General features: G+C 45.1%; 2 protein-coding genes, 1 long non-coding RNA gene and 3 other non-coding genes across 7 annotated transcripts in view; 3 read left to right on the top strand and 3 right to left on the bottom strand.

Moving 5' to 3' along the window:
* On the top strand, positions 1 to 115 carry LOC112841079. The gene has a single exon (XR_003212717.1). It is a non-coding gene; the product is annotated as a U5 spliceosomal RNA (small nuclear RNA).
* Positions 116 to 307: 192 nt separating this feature from the next.
* On the top strand, positions 308 to 14,941 carry LOC108639598. Its single transcript, XR_001920616.2, has 3 exons — positions 308 to 344; positions 1,819 to 1,927; positions 14,686 to 14,941. It is a non-coding gene; the product is annotated as an uncharacterized LOC108639598 (long non-coding RNA).
* Positions 2,689 to 19,932, bottom strand: KIF2C (kinesin family member 2C). 2 transcript variants are annotated; one of them, XM_018072274.1, is made up of 21 exons: positions 19,776 to 19,932; positions 19,574 to 19,668; positions 17,703 to 17,804; positions 17,425 to 17,473; positions 14,683 to 14,802; positions 13,885 to 14,001; positions 13,376 to 13,476; positions 13,028 to 13,123; positions 11,974 to 12,028; positions 11,724 to 11,886; positions 11,352 to 11,442; positions 9,736 to 9,799; positions 8,501 to 8,592; positions 8,120 to 8,262; positions 6,511 to 6,715; positions 5,978 to 6,088; positions 5,409 to 5,476; positions 4,105 to 4,207; positions 3,911 to 4,027; positions 3,413 to 3,548; positions 2,689 to 3,218 (listed from the first exon to the last, which is right to left on the bottom strand). In XM_018072274.1, exons 1-21 carry the CDS (start codon positions 19,837 to 19,839, stop codon positions 3,142 to 3,144), a joined length of 2,169 nt encoding a protein of 722 aa, XP_017927763.1. In that variant the 5' UTR covers positions 19,840 to 19,932; the 3' UTR covers positions 2,689 to 3,141. The 2 variants fall into 2 exon arrangements, with proteins under 2 accessions (XP_017927763.1, XP_017927764.1); XM_018072275.2 differs by lacking the exons at positions 17,425 to 17,473; positions 17,703 to 17,804; positions 19,574 to 19,668; positions 19,776 to 19,932 and adding an exon at positions 15,647 to 16,150.
* A 696-nt stretch (positions 19,933 to 20,628) lies between these two features.
* LOC112841078 lies at positions 20,629 to 20,743 on the bottom strand. The gene has a single exon (XR_003212716.1). It is a non-coding gene; the product is annotated as a U5 spliceosomal RNA (small nuclear RNA).
* Positions 20,742 to 22,867, top strand: part of RPS8 (ribosomal protein S8) — a 6,882-nt gene continuing 4,756 nt past the window's right edge. The window contains exon 1 of the mRNA XM_029959766.1: positions 20,742 to 20,958. Within this exon, the coding sequence (XP_029815626.1) occupies positions 20,742 to 20,958 (217 nt within the window). The remainder of the gene's footprint in view (positions 20,959 to 22,867) is intronic.
* Positions 22,688 to 22,802, bottom strand: LOC112841070. Its single transcript, XR_003212708.1, has one exon. It is a non-coding gene; the product is annotated as a U5 spliceosomal RNA (small nuclear RNA).

Genomic DNA, 22,867 nt, shown 5'->3' with positions numbered 1-22,867 from the left:
ATACTCTGGTTTCTCTTCAGATCGTATAAATCTTTCGCCTTTTACTAAAGATTTCCGTGGAGAGGAACAAGTACGAGTGTCGAATAATTTTTTGAGGCTCCATTTCGGTGGAGCTAACCCTTTATGTGTTAAAAATAGAGCTCTAAGTGTGATTGTAATAGGTGTACGTGATGTGGGACGACTGCCTTTTGTGATGGAGGTTGTTACTCCTGCTGCTCCGCCATCCGTCACCGGGTGGTGTCATATCTGTCCATTTATGCATCTCTCTCCCTGCTCAGGTCCTGGTTCGTTATTAACCCCTCCCAGGAGGAAAGCGTTTACCTGCTGCGACGAGACTGCCAAAGGTACAATAGTTCACCACGGTCCCTAAGCACACAGCTATCTGTGACCAGCTAGGACGACCAGCAGGGTGTTTCTCTCAGGGTCCCTCATCTTCTGCAGGGCTCACCCTGGCTGCCACAAAAGTCATTGGGTGAGACATTGGAGAAAAATTTACAGGACCGTGAAAGGGATCTTCATGTGGCTTCCTTTGGGTAGGAAAGGACTGGGACATGTTCCTCCCAGAGAGGGTTCACCCCTCTTTCTGGCACTACCCCAGCTGTGCCATCTCTCCAGCACAAAGCTGCTCAGGGGTGAGTGTGTTCAGGAATGGGGCAGAGTCGCTGCCTGCAGGTAGTATTGCTCAGATGCTCCCTGCTACTGACACTGGAGCTGGCTTGAAGTTTTACTTACAGGGAGATGTGAAGTCTGCTCTGGCCTTGGGTGCTGTCACCTCCTATGGCTGGGCCTAGAAGCAATCTAGGTCCCACACAGGGCTGAATGGTGCTGCATTGCTTGTGGCCCCTGTATTCTCCACATACCTGTGAAACACCCTTTTTTGACATCGGCCACCCATTAGAAAACCTAGTGTCCACAACTGACTGCAGAATACTTAAGGAAAGTCAGCAATTTATGCTGAAATCCGTTCATTCAGTATGAATTTCCCATAGTGTCCACAAGATAGTGCTGTCAGAACACTTTTCCTGCAAAAGCAGATGACAGAAAACTCTTGGTAGGTAGGGAGACATTCGTGGAGAGTCTTCCAGGCTATGCAGAAGTAACAGTGGTGGTGTTTGAATCCTGTGTTCTTTTTGGTCACATAAGAAACTTGCCAGACTTTAATAAACACGAGGAAGCTCTTGCCAATCATTAAACGGTGACTGCTAATCCATGCACAGCCAAACATTTCTTGTTTATTTTGGGACTCTTCTTCCTATCTGTTGGTGCCACTAGGGCTGGACACAGCATTTTCAATGAGGGTTGCACCAGGAGGCCCAGACTCCATTTGTTGTGTGCTTCTTCCCCTGTCCAGGGTAGGGGGATGATGGCCTAGAAATCAGGTCTCTGGCTCCTGCATTTGATATACAGATTAGTAAACAATATTAAGTCCAGGGTGGGGAGGTAGAACAAACAAGGGGCAATACTTTGTTTCTTGCACCCAGGTATCACAGGGAAAGGCTGGGTAATCCAAAAGCAGTAACACCTGAAGCAGAACAGGACCATCTTGCTTTTGTCCAGACTCAGTAGGGCATAACAGCCCTTTTACTCTGGATGTGCCATATGAGCATGATGCAGGCAGAGCCCAGATCCAAGTCAGCTTTGACCGTTCAGAAACCTTCAGAGTTCTCAGCCCCACACTGCCCCCAGTACCTAAACTGCTCATCACAACGTTCCCCAGCTGTGGAGAAGGATCCTGTTGGGGTTGAGGGATTCCTTCTTTAGCTGCTTATGACTACTGCTTGCCCACATCCCACAAAGATCTTTTGCTGTCTTTTCCAGGCCCATCCTGAAACCTGGCACACAAAAATGGATCCAGTCCAGACTGAATAACTGGCCTCCCCTCTAGTCAGCATCCCCAGAGACATGTCAAGGACGCAGTCCACAGAAGGTGAGTGCAGAGCTGGATGCACTGTCACTGAAATTACACCCTTAACTTTCAGAGGGAGAAGACAGCTCAAAGAGGGAATAGTAGTAGAAGGCTCCCCTTGTAATCTGATGCTTGCATAGCTGCATCCAATGTTGCTGAACCTAGAGCCTACAGGCCTGTTTTGTTCTTTCCAAGACAACCCCTGGCCTGAGCTGAACAAATAGGAAAGAGCAGGCAGCAGCACGTCTCACACCTATCTCCCCAACCTGCTCTTTCCCAGAGGACAGGGTGTATACACCCACCAGTACCCAGACTGCGCACATGGGCCAGGGCCCAGCTTTGCATTTCTGCCCTCAAATACAGATTTTGGGGGGCTACTGAACATCCTTGTGTATTTTATGTGGCATAAAATGGGAAATATATGAAGAAATATAAAATAAGATCCTGTGGCTATCTTCAAAACCTACATAAGCTCCAGTGGTACAAACGAGTCTCACAGGGCCCTTCCTACTTACCTGATAAAATAGCTGAGCCACTCACTATATAGGAGGATAGGTACCCTCTAAACTAGCTTCCCCCATGTTAGGCAAGTTCTACCCAGCAAGATCTCAAAATTAAGAGACAAAACTTATTTCAAGTGATTTTTATGTAAACATTACAAGTATAAAGACTTTGGAAAAAAACTTCATCCAAGAAATCAGCCTCTCTATACAACCAGCCAGTCTTTAGGGCTGTTAGACTTTACCAAAATCAGCAAGAAATATATTTTATAGGACAGAAGATAATTAAATCCAAGAACATTTATTTATTCAACTTCTTAAAATACTGAGTTTTACAATCACATAGTCCATTTTGTTTCTAGAAAAGCAAAACTTGCAACACTTTTGCAGTGCTTCAAGCACATCTGGAAAGGTTATGTACTATACATGTGTATTTAGTTCTATTAGGGGACACCATTGTCACCAGCAAAAGGCCAGATGCCAGGCATCTCTCAGGCAGAGACTGCAGACCCTCAGGCTTCCTCCCCAAGCCTTGTAGTGAGTGCATTTTAGCACTTTGCTGAGTCCCCTGATACAGGCCATGGAGAAAAAGGCTGCCGTGTTCACTGCCCTTGGGCACACGTGGCCTGCAGACACTCTACCACATTTAAAACGACTGACACAAACCACTGACAGACATGCAAGACAAGACAAGTGCGTGAAAGATTGCTTGTGAACCAGATTTTGCTGTAATGACTAAGGCCTCTGCCTTCTTATCTGCTTGCTAGCTTGCTCCTCCAGTTGCATGGCAGCCCCCAGGGCATCCAGTGTTTCTGTAAAGGAAGATAGGAGTGACAGGGTGACTGACCTGGAAGCTGAGTTTCCCAGCCCAGCTATCCCTCTCAGCAGAGCTGAGAGCTATGCAGAAGGACTGGGTGCTCAAACCCCCACAGGTATGCTGGGGTTACTTTCAGGTCTTTGGAAAAGCATTAGTGACAGTGCTCGTCAGAGAGAGGCACTCACATACCTCTAACGCTGAGGAAATTTCTTGAGCCGTCCTCTACGAAGTACTTAGCTCTGCTCACAAAGGTCTCGAGATCATAGTCAGGTTTCTCTGTGATTCCCAGGAGGTAGTCAACTTCACTCAGCATTGTCATCATTCTCTATATTTACAGGGATAACAGTAATGAGAAGTTGACTTTCTGGAAATTCAATTAGTTGCTTCACATCTGGCACTCCAGCCAACAGAGCTGAGCTTCTGCAGAGCAGGAGCAGTCAGTGCTCATTAGCAACAAGTAGAAGTTGCTAGTTGGAGAGGAAGAGGATCCAGCAGGCCAAAAAGCACTGAAACACCCCAGTTTAACCAGTTGGGCAGGAAACCAGAGGAAAAAGTTAGTGGTGAGGAAAAAGTAACACCACTGTACATTACAGCCTAGAGCCTCCCCAGCAGCACTTGGCTCAGACAAGGCAAGCTGCTATCAACATGTAGAAGGCAGCCTGGGCTGGGCTTGCCACTTCCACATACCTGTCTCAGTTCTCTAAGCTGTTCTACAACCTTCTCCTCCCGTTCACTAACTTGAGTCATAGCCTCACGATAGTTGAACATGTGGGGAGAGAGATCTTCCTCCTCATCCTTGGAGAACTGAAAGAAACAGTACACGTAAGAACAGCAAGTTGTTCCCAGCTTTGAGTTCTCTTCAGCCCACTACACACACGTACACTGTATTGAAGACCCAAGCCTTCTCCACCAGTCTCCATTTCCTCAGTCTCCATCTGATTCTGCATGTCACTACCTCCATCATGAGGGCTGAGCTCTTTCACTCTGCAACAAGAAGATTTGTCACTCAAATTCTTCTTCCAGCAGTTTCTCAGCTACAGCATCACAAAGCAGCTGCTCCAATCAGTCAGTGCTCAGCAAGAGACTTTCAGCTGCACTTAAAGCACTGCACATTACCACCCCCTGAACAAGCTCACATGGGCAGATACCCCCGAAGACTATGAGAAGGAAAGCCAAGAGACATTTGCATTAAGGAAAAACTTCCCTGTCCAACCATCCACTCTGGCAGTCACACACCACTTGAGCTCGGACTGAAGCCCCTTCACAGCAGGTGGCACATACACCTTGTACACAGTCCCTCAGGTCAGAGTGTGTGCCAGTGTGCTATGGCAAATATACTGTGAAGGTTGCTCTCTTAGATTCTTAAGTACATTAGATTCATAAGTAAGTTAGGCCTGCGAGTTATTGTTGTGCTTAGAGTAAATTTTATAGAATCTTTTGTTAAATTGTTTCAATTAGGCTATGGATTAAGCGTGGTTAAATCTTAAGACTTAAACCATTGGTTAAGTCCAGGGCTAAGCTTAGCAAGGGAGTCCACTCTGAACCTTGTGACTCAGCAGGAGGGTCTTCCTTATTCCTTTTTATCCTTACTGTTTTCCCATCCTTACCCCTTTTTCCATTCCCCAGCCTCCACGTAGATCATTTTAGGTTGATTTTAGTCTGATTCTTCTCTGTGTGCTTTAACTGCCTTCTGCCTAGTAAGTAGTAGAGTGAACCTTGCCAACAAACTGTTGTACTTTCACTTTATTTTTAAACCTGCTTTTGCCGATACCTTTGCCAGTGATTCTTTGAGTAACCTAAACACTCATTTGTGACACACATTCTTGGCACATCCTTACAGACGGGACCCCAAGTACTACAAAAAGTAAAGGGCATGGAGGTAACCATTCAGGACAGGGGAAACTCCCTACAGGAACCAGGGTAGTCCAAAGTCTACCATGAGAGTAGACTCCTCTGAGGAAAGGAGGCATTACTCATGGTTTTACACATCTCTGTTGTGTCTCACACAGCAAACACCCAGGTTAGTTTCATATGACAGCTCTAAGATAATTTGCTCCTAACAACCAACCTCCAGGTTGCCATTACAAACAATACAAAAGAACCTGAGATTCCAAAGGTCAGAGTAAAAGCAGCCAAAACACCTTTTGCAGCAAGATTAGAATCCCCAGGTCTGAAAGGCCATTACCTGTCAGCGTATCTCAGCGTGTTTAAGGTGTACTCACACGAATTCATGCCTGGAGAAATCATTGCTATCTGCAAACAGAACAGAAACCTCAGTGACTCTCACATCTGACTTTTGTTCATGTTGATGGTTCTAAAGATCTCACCACACAGCTGGGATATTTTAGGACAAAGGGTCAGAGTTGACGCACTCTGTCAAGTCCATTTTTCTTTATATCTTCTGTTGGACATGCCAGGAGCCCTATATCAAACTTTCCACTTGATTTGTGCACACCCACTGTGATTCACCCTCCACAGGAAGAAAAGTCCTTTGAGAGCACACCAGACTCTCCTACAGATTCACTGTATGAAAGTGTCTTCTGCAGCTCTGCTTCTATGGGAACTGGGCATAGCTCACCAATCTATTATCTCAGTCACCATGGGCAAGTTTCTGTGAAGAAACTGTATGACTTTTTTTTTTTTTGAGAGAGATCTGAAGCTTTCTGACTTCAAAATCCGCTCATTCTAGGAGAATGTGCAGGTACTGGTCAAATTGCAGAACCCATAAGCAGTGTGTTTGACATGCATACTCACCATACAGGTCCTTGAGTTTGTTCCTATGAAAGAGTCTCTTAGCACCTGGGTCAGCTTGCTCTCCCGAAAAGGGGTGTGAGACTTGTTCTGCCCTAAAGCTCGGATACACTCCTAAGAAAAGATAAGTCTTGTGAATGCAGTATCAGTATCTCTCCTCAGACAGCTCTGCAGGCTATCAACCACCAGCTGCTGGTAAACCCAACAGGCTGAACAATGGTCACATCTACTGCTCTGTAGTCCTTCATAGCCTTTAAAATATACACCAGATATTTGACTGTCACAGGACAGCAGGTATGTGAAAAAAATCATATGTGAAAAAAAAAAAAAAAGACAACTTGAATGAGGCTGTACCAGTGTCTGGCCTGACAAGTCTGCACTGCTTTCCTGGAAACACTGTAAATGGAAGTATACCCCATTTTCAGGCTTGCTCACATACTAAATATTTTCTTGGCTGTTCTTTTCCTGATAACCCCGGAGTTGAACAGAATCCATACGTGGATTATCACTCTTTGCTCCCTGACCTATTAGCTCACCTTCAAAGCCAGCAAGCTCTTATTGATTTCTGCACCTTCCATTCGTGTCTGCCGATCAGCACTAGCTGTGTCTGCACCCCTCTCATTTCCTGCCAGATCCACCAAGGAAAATTTGCCAATCAGTTGTCCTCTTTGGCGCAGTATGATTTGGAAGCAGGCGTGTGACCGTGAAGAGCTGGCATTTGCAAAAGTCTGCCCAGATGTCCTACAGCAAAGATGGCAAACAAGCATTAGAACTGTGTCACGGGAGACAACAGGTCCTGACAGCACTAGGCAAGGCCTGCAGCCATTCAATTAAATTGTTTAACCTCCCAGGTTTTATCCCACACATTAATACTTCAAGTTTGTGTGAATTATGGAGTTATTTCTGATACAAGAGCATGGGACTGCTGTGAAAAAAATGAACCTGCACCCTGGTTATAGAGATGTAAGGCTATTTAAGCTGCTTGGCTCAATTCAGCCAGCCTACACTGGAATGCCTTTCTGATGCTAATGCCTCACAGGCACTTGGAGCTGGAAGTCACACCTTCAGCACAGCCACTGTCATTTTCCTAATGCATCTGCCATTATATAGTAAGCTCAGCCAAGCTTCCCACTAAACAGCATTAGCTGTTCTAGCACATTACAGTCATGGTAAATCCCCTTCTCCAGCCAAGCTGGCTTGGCACTTCACCTCTGCTGTGCAGCTGCTCCTGTCCCATCACTGCAAGGCACAGATTGGCTTTTCAAGTTAAACCTGCCTGTGACCTTCATTGTAATTTATTCTCTGAGAATGCTGGCAGGTTCACTGTCCCACCTGGATCCCTACTGATGGGGGAAAGGGAGGGGAGTCATCCTAAAGCAAGGCTAAAAAAAGAGTCCATGACTGAATTGCCAGCCAAAACAGGATGCACAGCAGAGTGCTGAATGAGCTTTCAGGATGTGCATATCTGCACATGCAGTGCAGTACAGAAGCCAAGGAGCTCTCATTTGCCTAGTAATGTTTCCACAGCTGCTGCAACTTAACTGAAACAGGTAAGGTTTGGTAATACAGGTTTTAGCTCCCAATTAAAAACACCAGTACAAAGGCAGAGCTGCCCCAACCACAGCCTTTCCTGCCAGGATGATGTGCCAAGCCTACAGCTGTCCCTTGGCACCTGCTCTCAAGGATTCTTTAGACAAGATTCCTGAATGACATGCAGCATTTTTGTTGTCATTGGAATAAGCTCATCTGGTCTGCAGTTAAGCCAAAGCATTTTTGCAACTGTGGTTGATGCCAGCTGCTGTTACTTGATCTGACAAGCCCATAGGGAGCTAATTGTATTCCTGTAAAGTAGCTGATACTCCTAGAAAGCACAAAGGCAGCCATGTCCTCATGTGAATAGTTTCTCTCATTGGAGTTACGTGAGGACATATGAATGATGAGCTCTGACTTTCCTTTATGGCAGCCAGGCTGAACCCACCTCATTATTGGGGGTGGGTTCTGGAATTCATGCAGAGGTGCCTGTTACTGGGAAAAACAAGGTTCTGTTTAAAGTCTCAAAGCTCCAGCACCAGACATCATATGTTTTTTCTAGATGTGGAGATACAAGAGGACGTGACCACTCTTAGTGGTTTCAAGGCACCAAACCTGCAGGCACTGCCAGTCGCGATCATTCTGATGACATCCTCAGCACAGCCAACTTGTCTTTCTTGGAGACCAACAACCTGGACCTGCTGCTTGCCATCCTCCAGGACTCGAAGCTTGGCCTTCTTATTCAAGAGGTCAAACACCTATATTTCAGGCAACGAGATTGAGGCAAATCTGAACAAGGTCTCCTTGGAAGTATTTTGCAGTGTCTTTATACAAACTATAAAGAAACAGCACCTTTATCGTAGCCTGCCAATTCAATTCCACACACATCAAGATCAATAGAATACATAGAACTATAGAAAATAGTAAGTTTGGCTCAGCTACTTATGAAATATTCAACCAAAGAAATCAGGTCAAGATTTAAAAATAAAGTCTTACCTTTCCATTGTATATTTCAAAGAAAGTCACATAGACTTCCAGATTCTGACTCCTGTACCTGGGCTGGCTTAGGAGGAGGAAGACATCTTGTGCTAGTGAAGAAGGGCAGAAGTTAACTAGTTTAAAACACACTCTAGTTGCTATTTGATCTACTTTCAAATATTGCACAGCCATAAGGCAGTGTCTATAGCAGCTGAATGACAGTCATCCAAACAAATGCTTGTGAAAAAAAATCAGTGCTGAGCTACCATCTGGAGAACAGATTCAGCAACATCCTTATCCAGAGACTGAAAACAGGGGAATACAGAAGTTTCTACTGCTAATGTCACCCATAGACAGCAATTCTTACTGCTCTGGGGGAACACTGGGATCTGCTATTGTTTTGGACAGGCCTGAAAGTCATGTGTTTGTGTTTCAAGCACTCCTTGCAGAAAGCCTAGGAAACATGCATTCCTGAGCATCTGCTTTGCTGCGGTTTGGAGACAATGTACCAGATTAGTTGTGCCTGTGGCTGGATCCACTGTAACTTTTCACAATTAGGCTTCAGACTTTGAAACTCAGCTGAAAAGCAAAGACTCCTTCAGGGCCAGTCATAACTGTTTTTCAGAGATCAGCCAACAGTTGCTTCTGTTTCAGCTGCCTTGCTGCACAGACTGCTTTCACAATGTGCCTTTCTAAAGGGAAGGTAGAGGTCAGGGGTTTTGGTGCTTTCTAGGCAGTATATCAAGGAGAGGCTTCTAAGCATGTTTTCTGAAATCATTTTGTATGTGCTAGTTTTTTTGCATCTAAGGCTTACAGGAAGAAACCTGACATATACCTCCTTTTGTGTAACAAGTTTTATATCAGAAACGGATGGAGTTGTGTTGCATTCAAGTCAGTTTTTTTTCCAGACACCGCCCTCGGTCTGAGACACAAGCAAAGCAGAAGAATCAAAATTAAATGGTTCAGCCCAGAAAATGCCAAAGTAGAGAACACGTCATCTCCTTGCCTCAAAAACAAGTTATCTTTTGGTGAGTTAAGTGTGGAACTTAAAGGCTGGAGGGAAAATATTTTGTGAAACCAATAAAAAAATTAACCATACCTCCTGCAAACACCAGCACTTATTACTGAAAACACAAATACTTTATGTGTCTTCTACTGGGCACATTTTAAATAACCATACAAAACCAGGTCTCATCTATTTAAGAAAAACAAGCACTGATTTGATTTTTGTATCTATAGAAGAATCAACTTACAGGCAAAGGCATATATGCCCTTTGAGGCATTCTGTATTTTCCCAGAGAAGTCTCCACCCATAGTCTGTGAAGAGAAAAGGCCAGAGGTCAGGTGTGGTACCAACAAGTCAGCCTACCTGATCTCAGCCCCAAGAACAGACTAGGAAGTTACCATAGATATGCTCCAACGTCAGCAAGATGATTAGAACACAGTGCAACTCAGGATAAAATTAATTTGCTGCTTCCCTATCAGTTCGGAAAGAAGATCTGGACTACACAAAGCAACAGCTGAATATCTGTAAGGCTCTGGCTGCAGAGTCAAAGTAGTTGTTCCTCCAAGGAAAATGTATGGCCTTGACAGTGCAACCAAACAGCCTCTGGTCAGAAGAGACAAAGCCTCATTTCTTCGGACATAAGTTGAGTAACATTTTTGCTGCTACTTGCAAAAGTTAACATTTGACATCAAAATGCAAATTTAGAGCAGACAATATCTTTAACTCCTTTGACCAAGGTACCTTTAATCCCAACAACATTTTCAGTTAGTGCTGTTCTAGTGACCTGCTCTACCAACCTGTAGATGAGACGGAGTCAATTATTTAAAACACAGCTCAATCTGCCAGTTTAATGTGCAACACTCCAGTCTCAAGGTAGGGCTGCTGTCCTTGAACTAGTTCTGCCCTAGGATTGGGAAGGGAAAGTAACTTCATCACCTATGATTTTAGTGCCTCACAGTTGAATTCCTGTAACAACACTCAGATGAACAGGTTTGTCTGCCCTTTCCAGTGCAATGAAGGCAGCCTGTGTTCAGACTTCTATAAGCTTCCAAATTTTCTTCTGGATTACAGGAAGAGATCTACAGCTCACTACGTAACACTAACAATAGGAGATCCTGGCCTAAAACTTGGCTTTAACACCAGAAAAACAGCAACTACCTGAGCAGCAGGTTAGCCTGGTACAATCAAGATCAACAGTTGTTTGAGGTAAAGGGATTTTGCAGAACAGGACAGCAGATTTGACTCCACTACCATACTGTGAGGATCCTTCCTCACAGTTCCCAGAAGGAGAATGTTAAAGACAACACAGCTGTTGAAAATTTAGAGCATGTCACCTTTGAGACAGAAAACAGCTTTCACATCTCTTGAAACTGCAACTGGTAGACTAGAAGGAGTAGTTAGAAAGCAAATACGCTAAATTTGCCCTCTTCACAAATTAAGTGTTTATGTGCATCAAGAGGCTTATTCTTATATAATTGCTGAAGTCTTTGGAATGCCTCCAAGCTCAAAACACAGGATAGGCACTAGCCTTTGTCTCAGATGTAGGATAACAGCCCCACTTTATAGACAAGTGTTAAGAAGCAACAGCCATTTGAAGCAAGGAATAGCCATGACTAAAACTGACATGTCAGGACATCCTAAGTCTTTAAAAAGCCAGCTATGGAGGGACTTTAGTACAAATTTTCCTTAAAACCTCAAAGGAAACCTACTAATATGTAAAGCTACAGAAGAAGAGTTAACATCTAACAAAGTATTAGCTTTAAGAGATCCAAACGCCTTGTAACAACCCTACTCATGATCAACATCAAGGATCTTTAAAATACTTCAAAGCTAGAAAAATTGAGACCTTGGAGAAAAACTTACATGTGTCTTGCCACTGCCTGTCTGGCCATATGCAAAGCATGTCGCTTTTCCACCCTCAAAGATGGTCTCTACAAGAGGTCTAGCAGTGAATCTGGATATTTAGAAGGTAAAAAAGAAAAAAATAAGGCAAACATTTCACATCCTAATTCATTGTCATCAGTTTCTCTTAAAAAAAAATTAAATAAAAGCAAATCCTTAGGAAATCAGCAAGGCCATGCCAAAAACAAGCTTTAGACTTTTCAGTCCTTTGGCTTCCTCCAAAAGGGATTTTAATACTTATTTCAGGTAGCAGTTTCTTTAAGCCAGAATGCTATCTACCCATAGCTCCCTGCTTTTATCTGAAAGCTGTTCCTGATAAGCAGGAAGCATTACCTGTACACCATTTCATTAGAAGAGGTTTCATCAAATGAAAAGTCAAATCTAAATGTCTGGGTGTCGAGGTATTTGGTTAGGTCTACTTTCTGCTTTGGCTCATGCACCATCAGGACACACTTGCTTGGAACAGTAACCACATCACACTCCTTTTTTTGAAGTTCTGTTGACAGAAAAACACCATCAGTTTTAACAAGAATGAAAAATGTCAAACTGCTCCAAGATAGAGCTGCTTGGTCAGTACACTCACCTTGCCTATTGAGAGGGCGCTTCCTCACACAGACACAAATCCTATGTTCTTCTATCTAAAAGAAAAGTAAGAAAACAAATAATTATTTCCCACTTGCACTCACACCTACTTCATGTTAGAGAGATGCAATGCCCCCCTCACATCTACTTTTCTGTGTGCTGATCAGTGTTGCCTCTGCTACTGATCAGACCCTCTCATGAAGGGATGTCAGTCTTAAAGGGCATTCAATGCAAAAGAAACACTGCAAATAATTGACCTTTATGTAGCATTCTCCAACATATCAAGTGGAAGTGCTGCTATGCTATAGAAAGTGCCTCAAATATTCTGTAGCAGAAATAGTAGAAAGTTTAGACCCCAGTCAGCTTTTCAGAAAAGTTTGTGATATCAGTACTGCAGCTATGGTCAAATTCATGCAAATTAATACTTTCATTTACCCCAGAGGTCTTTTTTGACCCAGAGTTCTTTACTGATGCAATAAGTTAAGCTATTTGTGCAGCACAGCTACACATCAGGTGAGCTGGGAAGTGCATGTGCCATTGGGTGAGGCAGAAGGTAACAGGCTCCTCTCCTGTCACACAGCAATATGTACATTTTTTTTCAATTGCTGAAGATCCTGACCAAGCCTGGTTTTTCTAGTTTTTGACCTCTACTTTTGCTCCTCCACTTTTTGACCTAGTTTGAAAATCACTTATTATATGATTTACCCATATTAACACTTTCTGTAATAGGGCAACGGTCCATTTTAAATTATGCCTATACTTACAATGGCTCTGCCATTTACAAACTCTGAAAGACACTGATGCTCACAAATCATTGTGTGATAACTGTTGAAGGGCAAGTTCTTCACTAGTGTCATATGCACAGTAAAGCAAGGCAGCTTAGCCCTAGAAGGGGAAGGCAAGTGACCTCACACATACCACCAGGTGCCTCAAGCTCACAATATGCTCAGAGGATTTCCAAGGTGCAGTGATATACCAGCTGCTCAATACCAAATTTTCAGTACAAAATGAAGTCTGTCTACAGGCTGCAGTTATTAGGCTCAGTATTTACTTACTGGATCATCTACAGATATTGGCTGGCAGTTTAAAGTTGCTCTGAATTCCTTGATCATACGTGCAAACTCCCAGTTTGGACAGCTGCTGTCAAACTCCTGCATGGAAAAACCATGGATGTGAGGGTAATTAACCTGTTACAGCAAAAAAGCCCCAGAACCTACTAAGCAGTCAGCTGTATGTAATTAGAAGCATTTCACAAGATTCTGAACTTTCTGAAACTAGAATCAATCCATCCTTACGTACAACCTCATAAGAACAAAGCCCGTCCAAAATACATTTGTTTTAGTTTCAGCTATTGTGGTACACTGTCCCATAGAATTTCCCCTGACAGGTGTATTGTAGAGTACCTGCGCTCGTTTTATCCTGATTTCACTGATTTGAGCTCTTTTTTCTTCTCTCTTGCTTTTCATTTTCTCCATCTCTTTCACAATGTTAGATCTTCTCCGAACTAGATAAAATGAAAACAGTTCATTGGACTAAATTTTCATACTAGGTTTTAAAGTACAAGACAAATATTTCAGCTCCTCCAGGTTGCTGGCAGACTAACTTGTACAGGAAACGATCATCTTCAGAAGGATGGTCATGAATTTTGCAGCACTTCCTTCCCAAACCAGATCTACCTACCAGGGAAACTGCCCTGGAAGTCATGCTACCACTCTACAGCAAAGGCAGCACTTCTGAGGCAGTACCAGTATAACAGAGTTACACATTTTTAATTAAAAAAATACTCAAGATATTCAATCTTGCTGCCAAAGTCACCTTTTCAAAGCTTTAGTCTCGGAGTATACAAAGCAGCAATCACATAGTGATTCATTGCTGACTGACGAGTCAGTCTTTATCCACTGCTCCCTGGTACCTGGGCTCCCTGAAGTGCTCGTTCTAGCAGCAGGCAGATGATTCTCTGTATTTTCATTTACACCTGGCAGTGAGGCTTCTGGAACACAGCCCAGCCTGCTAGCCCTGGTTCGGCCAGCTGCAGAAAGAAGCCAGACCAAAACCAATAATTAAATCTCAAAGATCAAGAATGATTCTGCAATCACATCCAGATCAGAAGAGAGAACTAGCTAAAACCTGTGGCAAATGTGCAAGTAAGCTTTTAACTTCTTTGCCAATCACCAACTTTTATTCAATGCTGCAAATCAAGGCCTCACCAATTAGAGAAGAATTTAGTATCAAGCCTCTTATTTCATTGTTTTTGCAGAACTTAACATGCCCTCAGCTATTCATAGGGTAGCCTGGTAAAATAACTAGAATTTCATAATTCAAGGAGGCTCAAGTTTCTGCTTTACTCAACCCATATAGGTAAAACTGTGACTGGTATATTCACAGAGCGTGTTGTCAGCAGTATTAAGGCACTTCTCTTCCCACTCCAGTCCCACATTGAACAGATACCACATCCACCCAACATGCACAACTGCAGCTCTCTGGCTGATAAAGTACATCATTATGCACAGCATTGTTTCCAAAGTCCTTTGGAAACCCCTTCAGGTAGGAGCTCTGGGTATTTGCATAGTGGCAGACCTCTAGGTCTCTTGTTTTATCTATGAAGGAGTACAGGTTGCTCATGCCCCTGGGATTTGCAATTTGCCTAACTGAATGCACACAAAGCACCTTGTTTCACAGTGAGAGTTCACTGCGTTTTTTCTCCACTCACCAGGAACTGACAAATATTTTCTGGCTTGCACAGAAGTGCTGGGATCTACCATCATCTCATCTTCCTGGAGGCTGCACTGAGACTCTGTGATAGCAGACATCCTGGAACGGCCACGCACAGCTTTGGAAACAGGAATCCAGGGACACTCAGACACTTGCAATTGATGGAGTGCTCACAAAGTGCAGAACAGTGAGGAATAAGGTGTGGTTAAAAGGACCTTTTCCAATAACAAAGTGCAGGACAAAGCAGTGCAGGTGGGTGAAAAGTGATCATTAAATACACCACTATAGAAAAGCAAACAGTTCATTCCAGGTTTGCAATTCCAATGAATTTCTCTCAGATACCACTAAGGATTCACATAAGGTTATGGCAGTTGTAGCATCTTGATACTTAGGAAGGAGGAAGTTACAAGTCAGAACTGGGAAAGCCTCTGAAGCTTCACACTTGCAGGGCACTTAACACTTGTGAATTAACTCTGTGATGGTGACAGGGCACTGGGGTGGGCAGCATCGTGCCCACCCACCTTCAGGGCACCCACACACAGACTGTGTGTGGTGCACAGTGAACTGGGAGCCCCATAACACTGAATTCAGCTGAAAGACTCTGTATAATCACGACATAAAACCTTTGAAAAAGGTCCTTTTGTAGGCAATTCTCCATTGTCACATGCCAGGGTATTTTTTTCATTGAGACCAAGTCTAGGAAAGCTTCCTAGGAGAAGGATTGGAACATTCCCCTCAAAAAATATGTAAAAAACCAAAAAGCAAATCTTATACGAAAAAGAAATCATGATGTGCAAGATGGAACTCCCTTCACCTGTTATGACTAGCAATTACCAGAATTAATCACCATGATGTCAAAGGACACCAGATCTGTTTGAAACCAAGTGTTCATTTAAAATTTGAATCAAATTCCTTAGAACCATACCCACAAAATTCAGTGCTTCTGTCTGTTAACTCTTTACCTGGAATCTTCTGCTCATCTACAGAGACATTAGGTGCGACTGCTACAATTTTAGAAACAAAAAGCATCAGTTTCATTATACTCAAGAATGGCATTTCTATTCCATTTGGTCTTGTCACACATGCCCAGACCTGTTCTCATCAGATACACAGCAGCACTGTTTCTGTAAATGCTGGTGCTCCTGGACAGGCAGATTAACTGGAGGATTTGCTGCATCTAAACGGGTCTGATTTGAGTGATTCTGGTATGTGTGGATATTCAGCATCCTCCAAAATTCCTATTGATTTGTAGGACTGAGGCAATACCTATTTCTTAATGGATTCTGAAAGCAGTGCTTCTACTTCTCTCATTTCCTGGGTCAGATGGAGGCAGACACCTCCTGATCTTCTTTAATTTGTTTAGTCTAAGAGCAAGTCTGAAGCCAGTGTTAGCTTTCTAATTGGTGCAGTGCAGGGTTTGCAACAGGACAGATACTCTGACACTGGTGGGCATTAGCTAGTTATAACAACAAAAATTATTTCAGGAATACTGAAAACACTGCTTCTCTCCTGTGCTCTGAGCAGCTCTTCAGGGACCTCCAGTAGGACAGGCAACAGGTATTTCAGATTCTGTACTTCAGGAGAGCTGTGACCTTTGCAAGGACATCTTTCCATCAGTCAGTGACTGGATTAACACACCTTTGTTTTCCCAGCTGGCTACCCAGCTCCATTTACTGACCTGACTATAGACAGTCACGACTTTACTGCATCATTTTACTTGTCAGTTCACAAAATTTATGGAGTTCTCTGAATTTGAGGAAAGTCAGGATACTCTGGTACAGAACAGCTCTTTACACATTAAGCTTTTTGGACTACTCCTGCCTCTCCCATGCCAGGGGATTTATACGGTTTTCTTCTGGGACCAGCTTCCCTGTCTTGCATTGCATGCAACAGAAAAGGCCAGACAAGCCCAGATGTTTTGTTTACAGCTCAGTTGTATGGAGAAGCACAAGTTTTGGCTAACTATGCACTTTAAGAGAATAATTAAATTAGTAAACATTCAACCTCAGCATCAGGTAGTGTATTACAAATAGACCTGTAAATGCTGCCACTTGCAGTTCAAAACGCCAAAAGAGTCAACTAATAAGTTAAAAGAAGGTAGAAAACATGGGAGTTTTCTGATTCCTGACACCTCAGGAAGAACAATTCCTTAGCAATCCCACACTGACATCTCTATTTTCTCTTCTGGCTTTGCTCACCACATTGTACTGACATGCAATCTCTGAGCTGGGGCACACCAGCTGGCACTTTGGCTGCCTGCTCTGAAACGTCTCCAAGCATAAAGCTCTAGTTATTGTCTAGGGAGACCGTGTGAAGATGAGACATCAATTTGTCACGCTATTTCTTTTGTGTCCTTTCCACTCTCCTTTTGACACCTTTAATCTTAATAACTGCCACTTAACTTCTGTTGTTTGTGGCATTTGCAAAACTCCATAAGGAACTTTAAAATTCCCTGCAGCAGTAATTGTCTAGTGGCATTTAAAGCACGGGTTAACTACAGCAATGCTGCAGAAAAGGACAACACGTCAACAAACCCCAGCTTGTGGGAACAGGACAGCAACCTGCCAGCAAAGTCGCTGCCCACAGGAGTCCAAAACATTGGTATGAAGTGGTATCCTCTTTGTTAGCACTGAATGAGAAGCCTTATGATGCACTAAAGTAGAATGTTGTGAAAGACCAGCACTGTTCCACAGGGATATAGCAGAGGAAAGAAAAAAAAAAAAAAACCGCACTTGCTCACCTTCCCGTGGAGCAGGAATTTTTGAAAGGGTTGTTCTACGCTTCTGTTTCTGAAAAACAATGAATACTGTAAGCAATCAGAGTAAGCAGCAAACACCTAGCACAGCTCTACAGAGCAACATTGATACAACAAGAATTTCTGACCAAAGCCTAACTATGAGACAGAAAAGGCACGTTAGACACCTCAGACTATAAGACTGAGGGTATTATAAATAACAAGACCTATGCTGTTGATGCTGTAGTACCTTAGGAGAGACTAAATTATTTTAAAGCACTTACCTGTACAGTTACATTGTCTTGCAAAGGGACGTTCTCCTTCACATCAGCAGCAGGTAGTTCTGATAATTCAGGATTTACTGCTATCACATCATTAATACCAATCTACAAGAGCAAAGGCAGGGTTTTACAGAGTGAAATATTGCTGCTAGCACTCAGTACATGGTTTTTTCCTAATCCTGGCTTTCAGTACAGGCAAACAAACCTTACCCACCATCCTTTAAATGTTAAGTTAAAGTTGCCTGGAAGGGCAAGACAGTAGTTCTGTTCCTATTCTGTTTGAATAGTCTGGTACATGCAAATATGCCAGTGAAATGTGCTAGTTAAGCCATTTACCCTCGTCTGCCAAACACCACACACCTCTGCAGGTGCCATAGAGCACTTCTGAAGAAATGGGCAAAGCCCATTTGGTATCCACTGGTCTAATCTCTCACTGCTAATCTTAGTAAATCTCAGCAGCTCTGTGACTTCTGTGCTAGGAGAGCATTAAGTGTTTACTGTGCGATTGCACTTACTGAAATAAACGTCAAAGAGCTGCTTAGACTTTAGGAAAAGAAGGTTTCAGCATTTAATCCGTAACTTAATTCACCTGCATCTTCACTTGCTGTTGCAAGCAATTGGACCTGGGGCCAATTATCACCTCCTGACTAACCCTCCCCTGAAATAATAATCCTGCCTTCACCAGGGTACCCTGGCACAGGCAGAGAAGGGGCAGGCAGCCAAGGGCAGGCTCATGACAAATGCAGCAAGTCACTCCCCATTCCGTTTTTCAAACCTTTCTCCACTGAAGAGCTTGAAAGCACTCGTGCACAAAAAGTTCTGGTATTGCAGCAGCTATGACTGGAATTGGCCTAACGAGGTAACACAAGCACCACTCCAGGAAGTTCTTAGCTAATCAACTTCCAAATTACTTAAATAAGAGTCCATAAAAAGAGAAAAAAATCAAGTAGGCTCTGTAAAGTGCAAAGAAACTACTTTTAGCATAAGTGAAGCAATCTACAAAATTTGGTTTATGTGGAAGTGGTTAGCAGCTAATTTGAAAGTGAATTAGCTCAGAAACATGTACATGGACAAAATAATTTCTAAGTGTCTGTAAGCACATACACAGTGTATATTCATAGGCACATAAGAAAATCACTGGATTTCGAAGAGCCTTCATAAAGATTTAATATCCTAACACATACATGAAATTCAGCCAGCGATTATATCTGATTTTTCACATTGTTTATATTTGAATGCAGCAGGCATATGCATACCTTTGATTTCAAAGAACCAACCAATAACAGCTTTTAAGATTTTCACTAAACTCCAGAGTGCACATTTCCAGGGGAACCAGGAGGAAAAGTACATTTGCTCAGTGACAAGGGGAGATTTTGTTCAGTGTCAGTACTTCAGCTACATCAGCCTCAAATGCCCCAACCCCAGCTCATCTCACATAGTATTTATTCCATATCAGTGCAGAGATTCAGGGAATCAAACCCAGCCCTCTTAACGTAGTACTTTAGCAGTGGCACATTTTAAGGGAAGTCGGAAAGCACAGAAAGCCAACAAATAGCCCACAGAGCTGAAAAACTGGCATTTCGGGACATTCAAAACGAGCGAGAGGCCGAACACCCCCTTGCTCCCTCTGAAAGGCTTGGGCACCGCAGCTTTCGCGTCCCACCTTGGCACATCAGTGTCATGGCTTTAATTACGTATAGAACGAGCACACCACGGAGCCAGCGGTAGCAGCGTAGGACAAGCGCTGCCCACCCAGCGGGGAGAAGGGCAGAGCCGAGCTGGGCCGTGCATGAGCCCGGGCTTTCCGAGGCACATCCCGCCGGGAGCGCTGGAGCGCCCCGGGAAGGAAGGGGCCGCGGGCAGCTGCCACTCACCTCCTTGCCCTTGGTGATGCCGGCCTCAGACCACTCCACCAGCACGGAGCACTGCTCCTCTTTCACCGCGCTCACCGTCGCCTTATGGATTAAACCTGGAAAAGGCCGGCGTTGAGTCCCAGCCCGACCGCCCCACGCCGCCGGGAGCCCCGCGGGCGGAGGCAGACGGGACCCCGCAGACTCCCTGCTCCCCACCCCTCACCATTGCTCCGCTGGATGTTAACGACGAGGCCGGGGTAGACATTGCGGCACAGGCGGGAGTCCATGGCACAGGCACCGGGACAGGACCCGCGTCCCGCCCCAGCAGCGAAACACCCGCCCGGCAACCGCCGCCGGTTTAAACCCCGCGCGCCGGCGTGCCGCGGGGGCTGCCGGGAGCCGCCGCGGGACTAATCTCCCGGCAGGCCCCCCCGCGGCACTCTGGGAACTGTCGCCGTCGGACGCGGGGCTGCTGGGAGATGTAGTCTCGAGGCCGGCAGCACTGCGGCTCCTGGGGGCGGAAGTCGGAGCGCGGCTTGGGGTGGGCGGGGGCGCCGGGGCCGCCCCGGGCACTGTCGGTCTGAAGGCGAGCGTAAGAGATTCCAGCAGGTTGCGCCGATTTGGCCCTCTCTGGGACTGATGGAGCGGTTTTCCCTCCAGCGTTCTGCTATCTTACCAGGAGGTCTGGGTTCGGTCGGGGGAAAGCTACCAAGCTATTTGGGCAGAATATTCCTTTAACACTCGGCCCATCTCTTCCCAGTCCCCATCCGGGGTGGTTCGTGACTGGAGCAGGCTGTTGGGCAGTTCCCCAGCCCCTGGGGCAAGTTTCTGCACAGGGTCCCTAGTTTCTGGCGCACATCTTGGGGTAGCTGCCCGAGAAATCTTCACCCTGTCTGTACTGAGCGGACTGTACTGAATCAACATGGCAGAATTATCAGCAAGACTATAGTCTACCTGGCAGACAGGGCAAATCCTAAATTCTCATAAATTACACGTAGACAAACTGAAGGGCAAGATGCACATTTAGAGAATCAGTGAACTGTGTTTTGAGTTCTTTTTTTCACACGTAAAGGGTTAGCTCCACCGAAATGGAGCCTCAAAAAATTATTCGACACTCGTACTTGTTCCTCTCCACGGAAATCTTTAGTAAAAGGCGAAAGATTTATACGATCTGAAGAGAAACCAGAGTATGCCCCTCCCTCCCTCCCCGACGCTGCCGCCGCCTGCCCCACGCCCCACACGTCAGGGTGACACGGGCCGCCACGGCTCTCCACGGCCCGACAGAGCCCCTCGGCCCGGCCCGGCCCGCGCGCGCAAGGGCGCAAAACACCGGCGGCCCGACAGCCCTGGGCGGAGGCAGCGGCCGCAGGCGCCGGAACACGGCGGGGCGCGGGGGCACCGCTGGTGTATGCAAATCACCCGGAACGGGCGGAATCGGCCTCTTCCGCCCGGGACAGATCCCGCTTCGTCAGTCCCGACAGGTCCCGCCGTGGGGTGTAACCCCGTGCTGAGCCCCCGGGAAAGGGTTTGAAAGGAGAACTCGATGGGGGTTGAAATCGTTGTGTAGTTGGAGATAACGGTAAACCGGGAGAAGTAGGTTAGAATTAAAATATCTAAGGAAACGGAACAGAATCTGCGCCATTGCGTTTTGGGTTGTGTGTGCGTATGGTGACGTGAGAAGGGGATCACCTCGTGGCCATGCGCTAGCCGAGGGGCGGGGACACTGCCACACCTTCTATAGAACTAGGCTGCTCAAAGCCCCATCCAGCCTGGCCTGGAACACTGCCAGGGATGATGCAGCCACAGCTTCTCTGGGCAACCTGTGCCAGGGCCTCACCACCCTCACAGGGAAGAATTTCTTCCCAATATCTAATCTAAATCTACCCTCTTTTCGTTTAAAACTATTTCCTCTTGTCCTAGCACTACATGCCTTCGTAGAAAGCCATTATCTCTCAATCCCTCTTTAAGTAGTGTGAGGCCTCAGTAGTGTCTCCCTGGAGCCTTTTCCAGGCCTGACAACTCCAGCTCCCTCAGCCTGGCTTCCCAGGCAAGGGACTGCAGCCTTCTGAGCATCTTTGTGGCCTCCTCTGGGCTTGCTCCAACAAGTCCATGTCTTTCCTGTGCTGAGGACCCCAGAGCTGGATGCAGCACTGCAGGTGGGGTCTCACCAAAGCCAATGCCCAGGATGCAGTTGGATTTCTGGGCTGCAACTGTGCACGGTTGGCTCATGTCCAGCTTTCCATCCACAGGAACCCCCAAGCCCTTTTCTGCAGGACTGCTCTCAAGGAGTTCTCCCGTCTGTGTTCTCCAGTTCTCCTCTCTGGGATTGCCCCGACCCAGAGACAGCATCTTGCACTTGAGGTTGATGAACTTCACGAGGTTCTCGTGGGCCCAAGTTTGCCCAGGTCCCCTTGGATGGCACCCTGTCCTTCAAGTGTGTCATCCACACTCAGTGTGGAACTGATGCCTAAAGACTTTTAGGCATTTTGTAGATTTTAATATAGCTTATAGTTTTCTTTCACCTTAGACACTTTAGACAGTTACTAAAGTAACTGTCAGGGTTTCTCAGGGTTTGTGCAACATTCCAATGAATTACTGTTTAGCAATTTTTCCAAGGAAAGATTTTTAGCAAGGACATCCTGTTTGGGACGTGCACCTGGACCGGAATAATAAGATATATTTTAGTCAAAACAAGATAGAGGGCCCTGAACCCTTGGAGGGGCCTCCAACGGGGCAGTTCTGAGGAATGTACCAGGGGCAAAATGGTTTTCAGGTTGGATGTGCCCACTAGATATGGTAATTCATTAAAGTGATAAAAGAGTGAGAATTCTGTGTGAGTGTGCGTGCCTGTGTGCTCCATGTACCTGAAAACTTTCATTAAAGAACTGCTGTCTACCTTATCTACACTAATAATTGGAGAATTTTTTCTTCCTAGACATCAGATCAAATTGACCTCAGATCTCAGACTGCACCTATCCAACCAATCCCAGTACTCTACCCTCTAAATCTAGAAATGATATAGCGGGAGTTGGACTTTACCTGGGCAGGACACACTGCTCTGCCTCATGGAGTCCTATGGATGCTTGGCTCAATCAATAATCTTTGTTTGGTTCTATTTTTAACCAGAATAGGGTCAGCTCCACCGAAATGGAGCCTCAAAAAATTTTTCAGCACTCGTACTTGTTCCTCTCCACGGAAATCTTTAGTAAAAGGCGAAAGATTTATACGATCTGAAGAGAAACCAGAGTATGCCGTGGAACTTTCCCCTGCACATACCCACTCCCAATTGTTCCTGTCTCGGTCATGGCGACCCAT

Source organism: Manacus vitellinus, unplaced genomic scaffold (assembly GCF_001715985.3).
Source record: "Manacus vitellinus isolate BGI_N305 unplaced genomic scaffold, ASM171598v3 scaffold_21_pilon, whole genome shotgun sequence".
Taxonomy (NCBI): domain Eukaryota; kingdom Metazoa; phylum Chordata; class Aves; order Passeriformes; family Pipridae; genus Manacus; species Manacus vitellinus.
Note: the sequence above shows the minus strand (reverse complement) of the source record. Positions and strands in the feature narration are given on the sequence as shown.

What these genes read in the sequence shown, in the direction of transcription:
- KIF2C (XM_018072274.1), bottom strand. Translation starts at nt 19,839, where the DNA reads ATGGACTCCCGCCTGTGCCGCAATGTCTACCCCGGCCTCGTCGTTAAC. An exon ending in AAAATATTTGTCAGTTCCTG is followed by an intron (nt 14,002 to 14,682) that starts GTGAGTGGAGAA and finishes TTCTTTCTGCAG; the next exon opens with CTGGCCGAACCAGGGCTAGC. An exon ending in TCAGGATAAAACGAGCGCAG is followed by an intron (nt 13,124 to 13,375) that starts GTACTCTACAAT and finishes TTTTCCATGCAG; the next exon opens with GAGTTTGACAGCAGCTGTCC.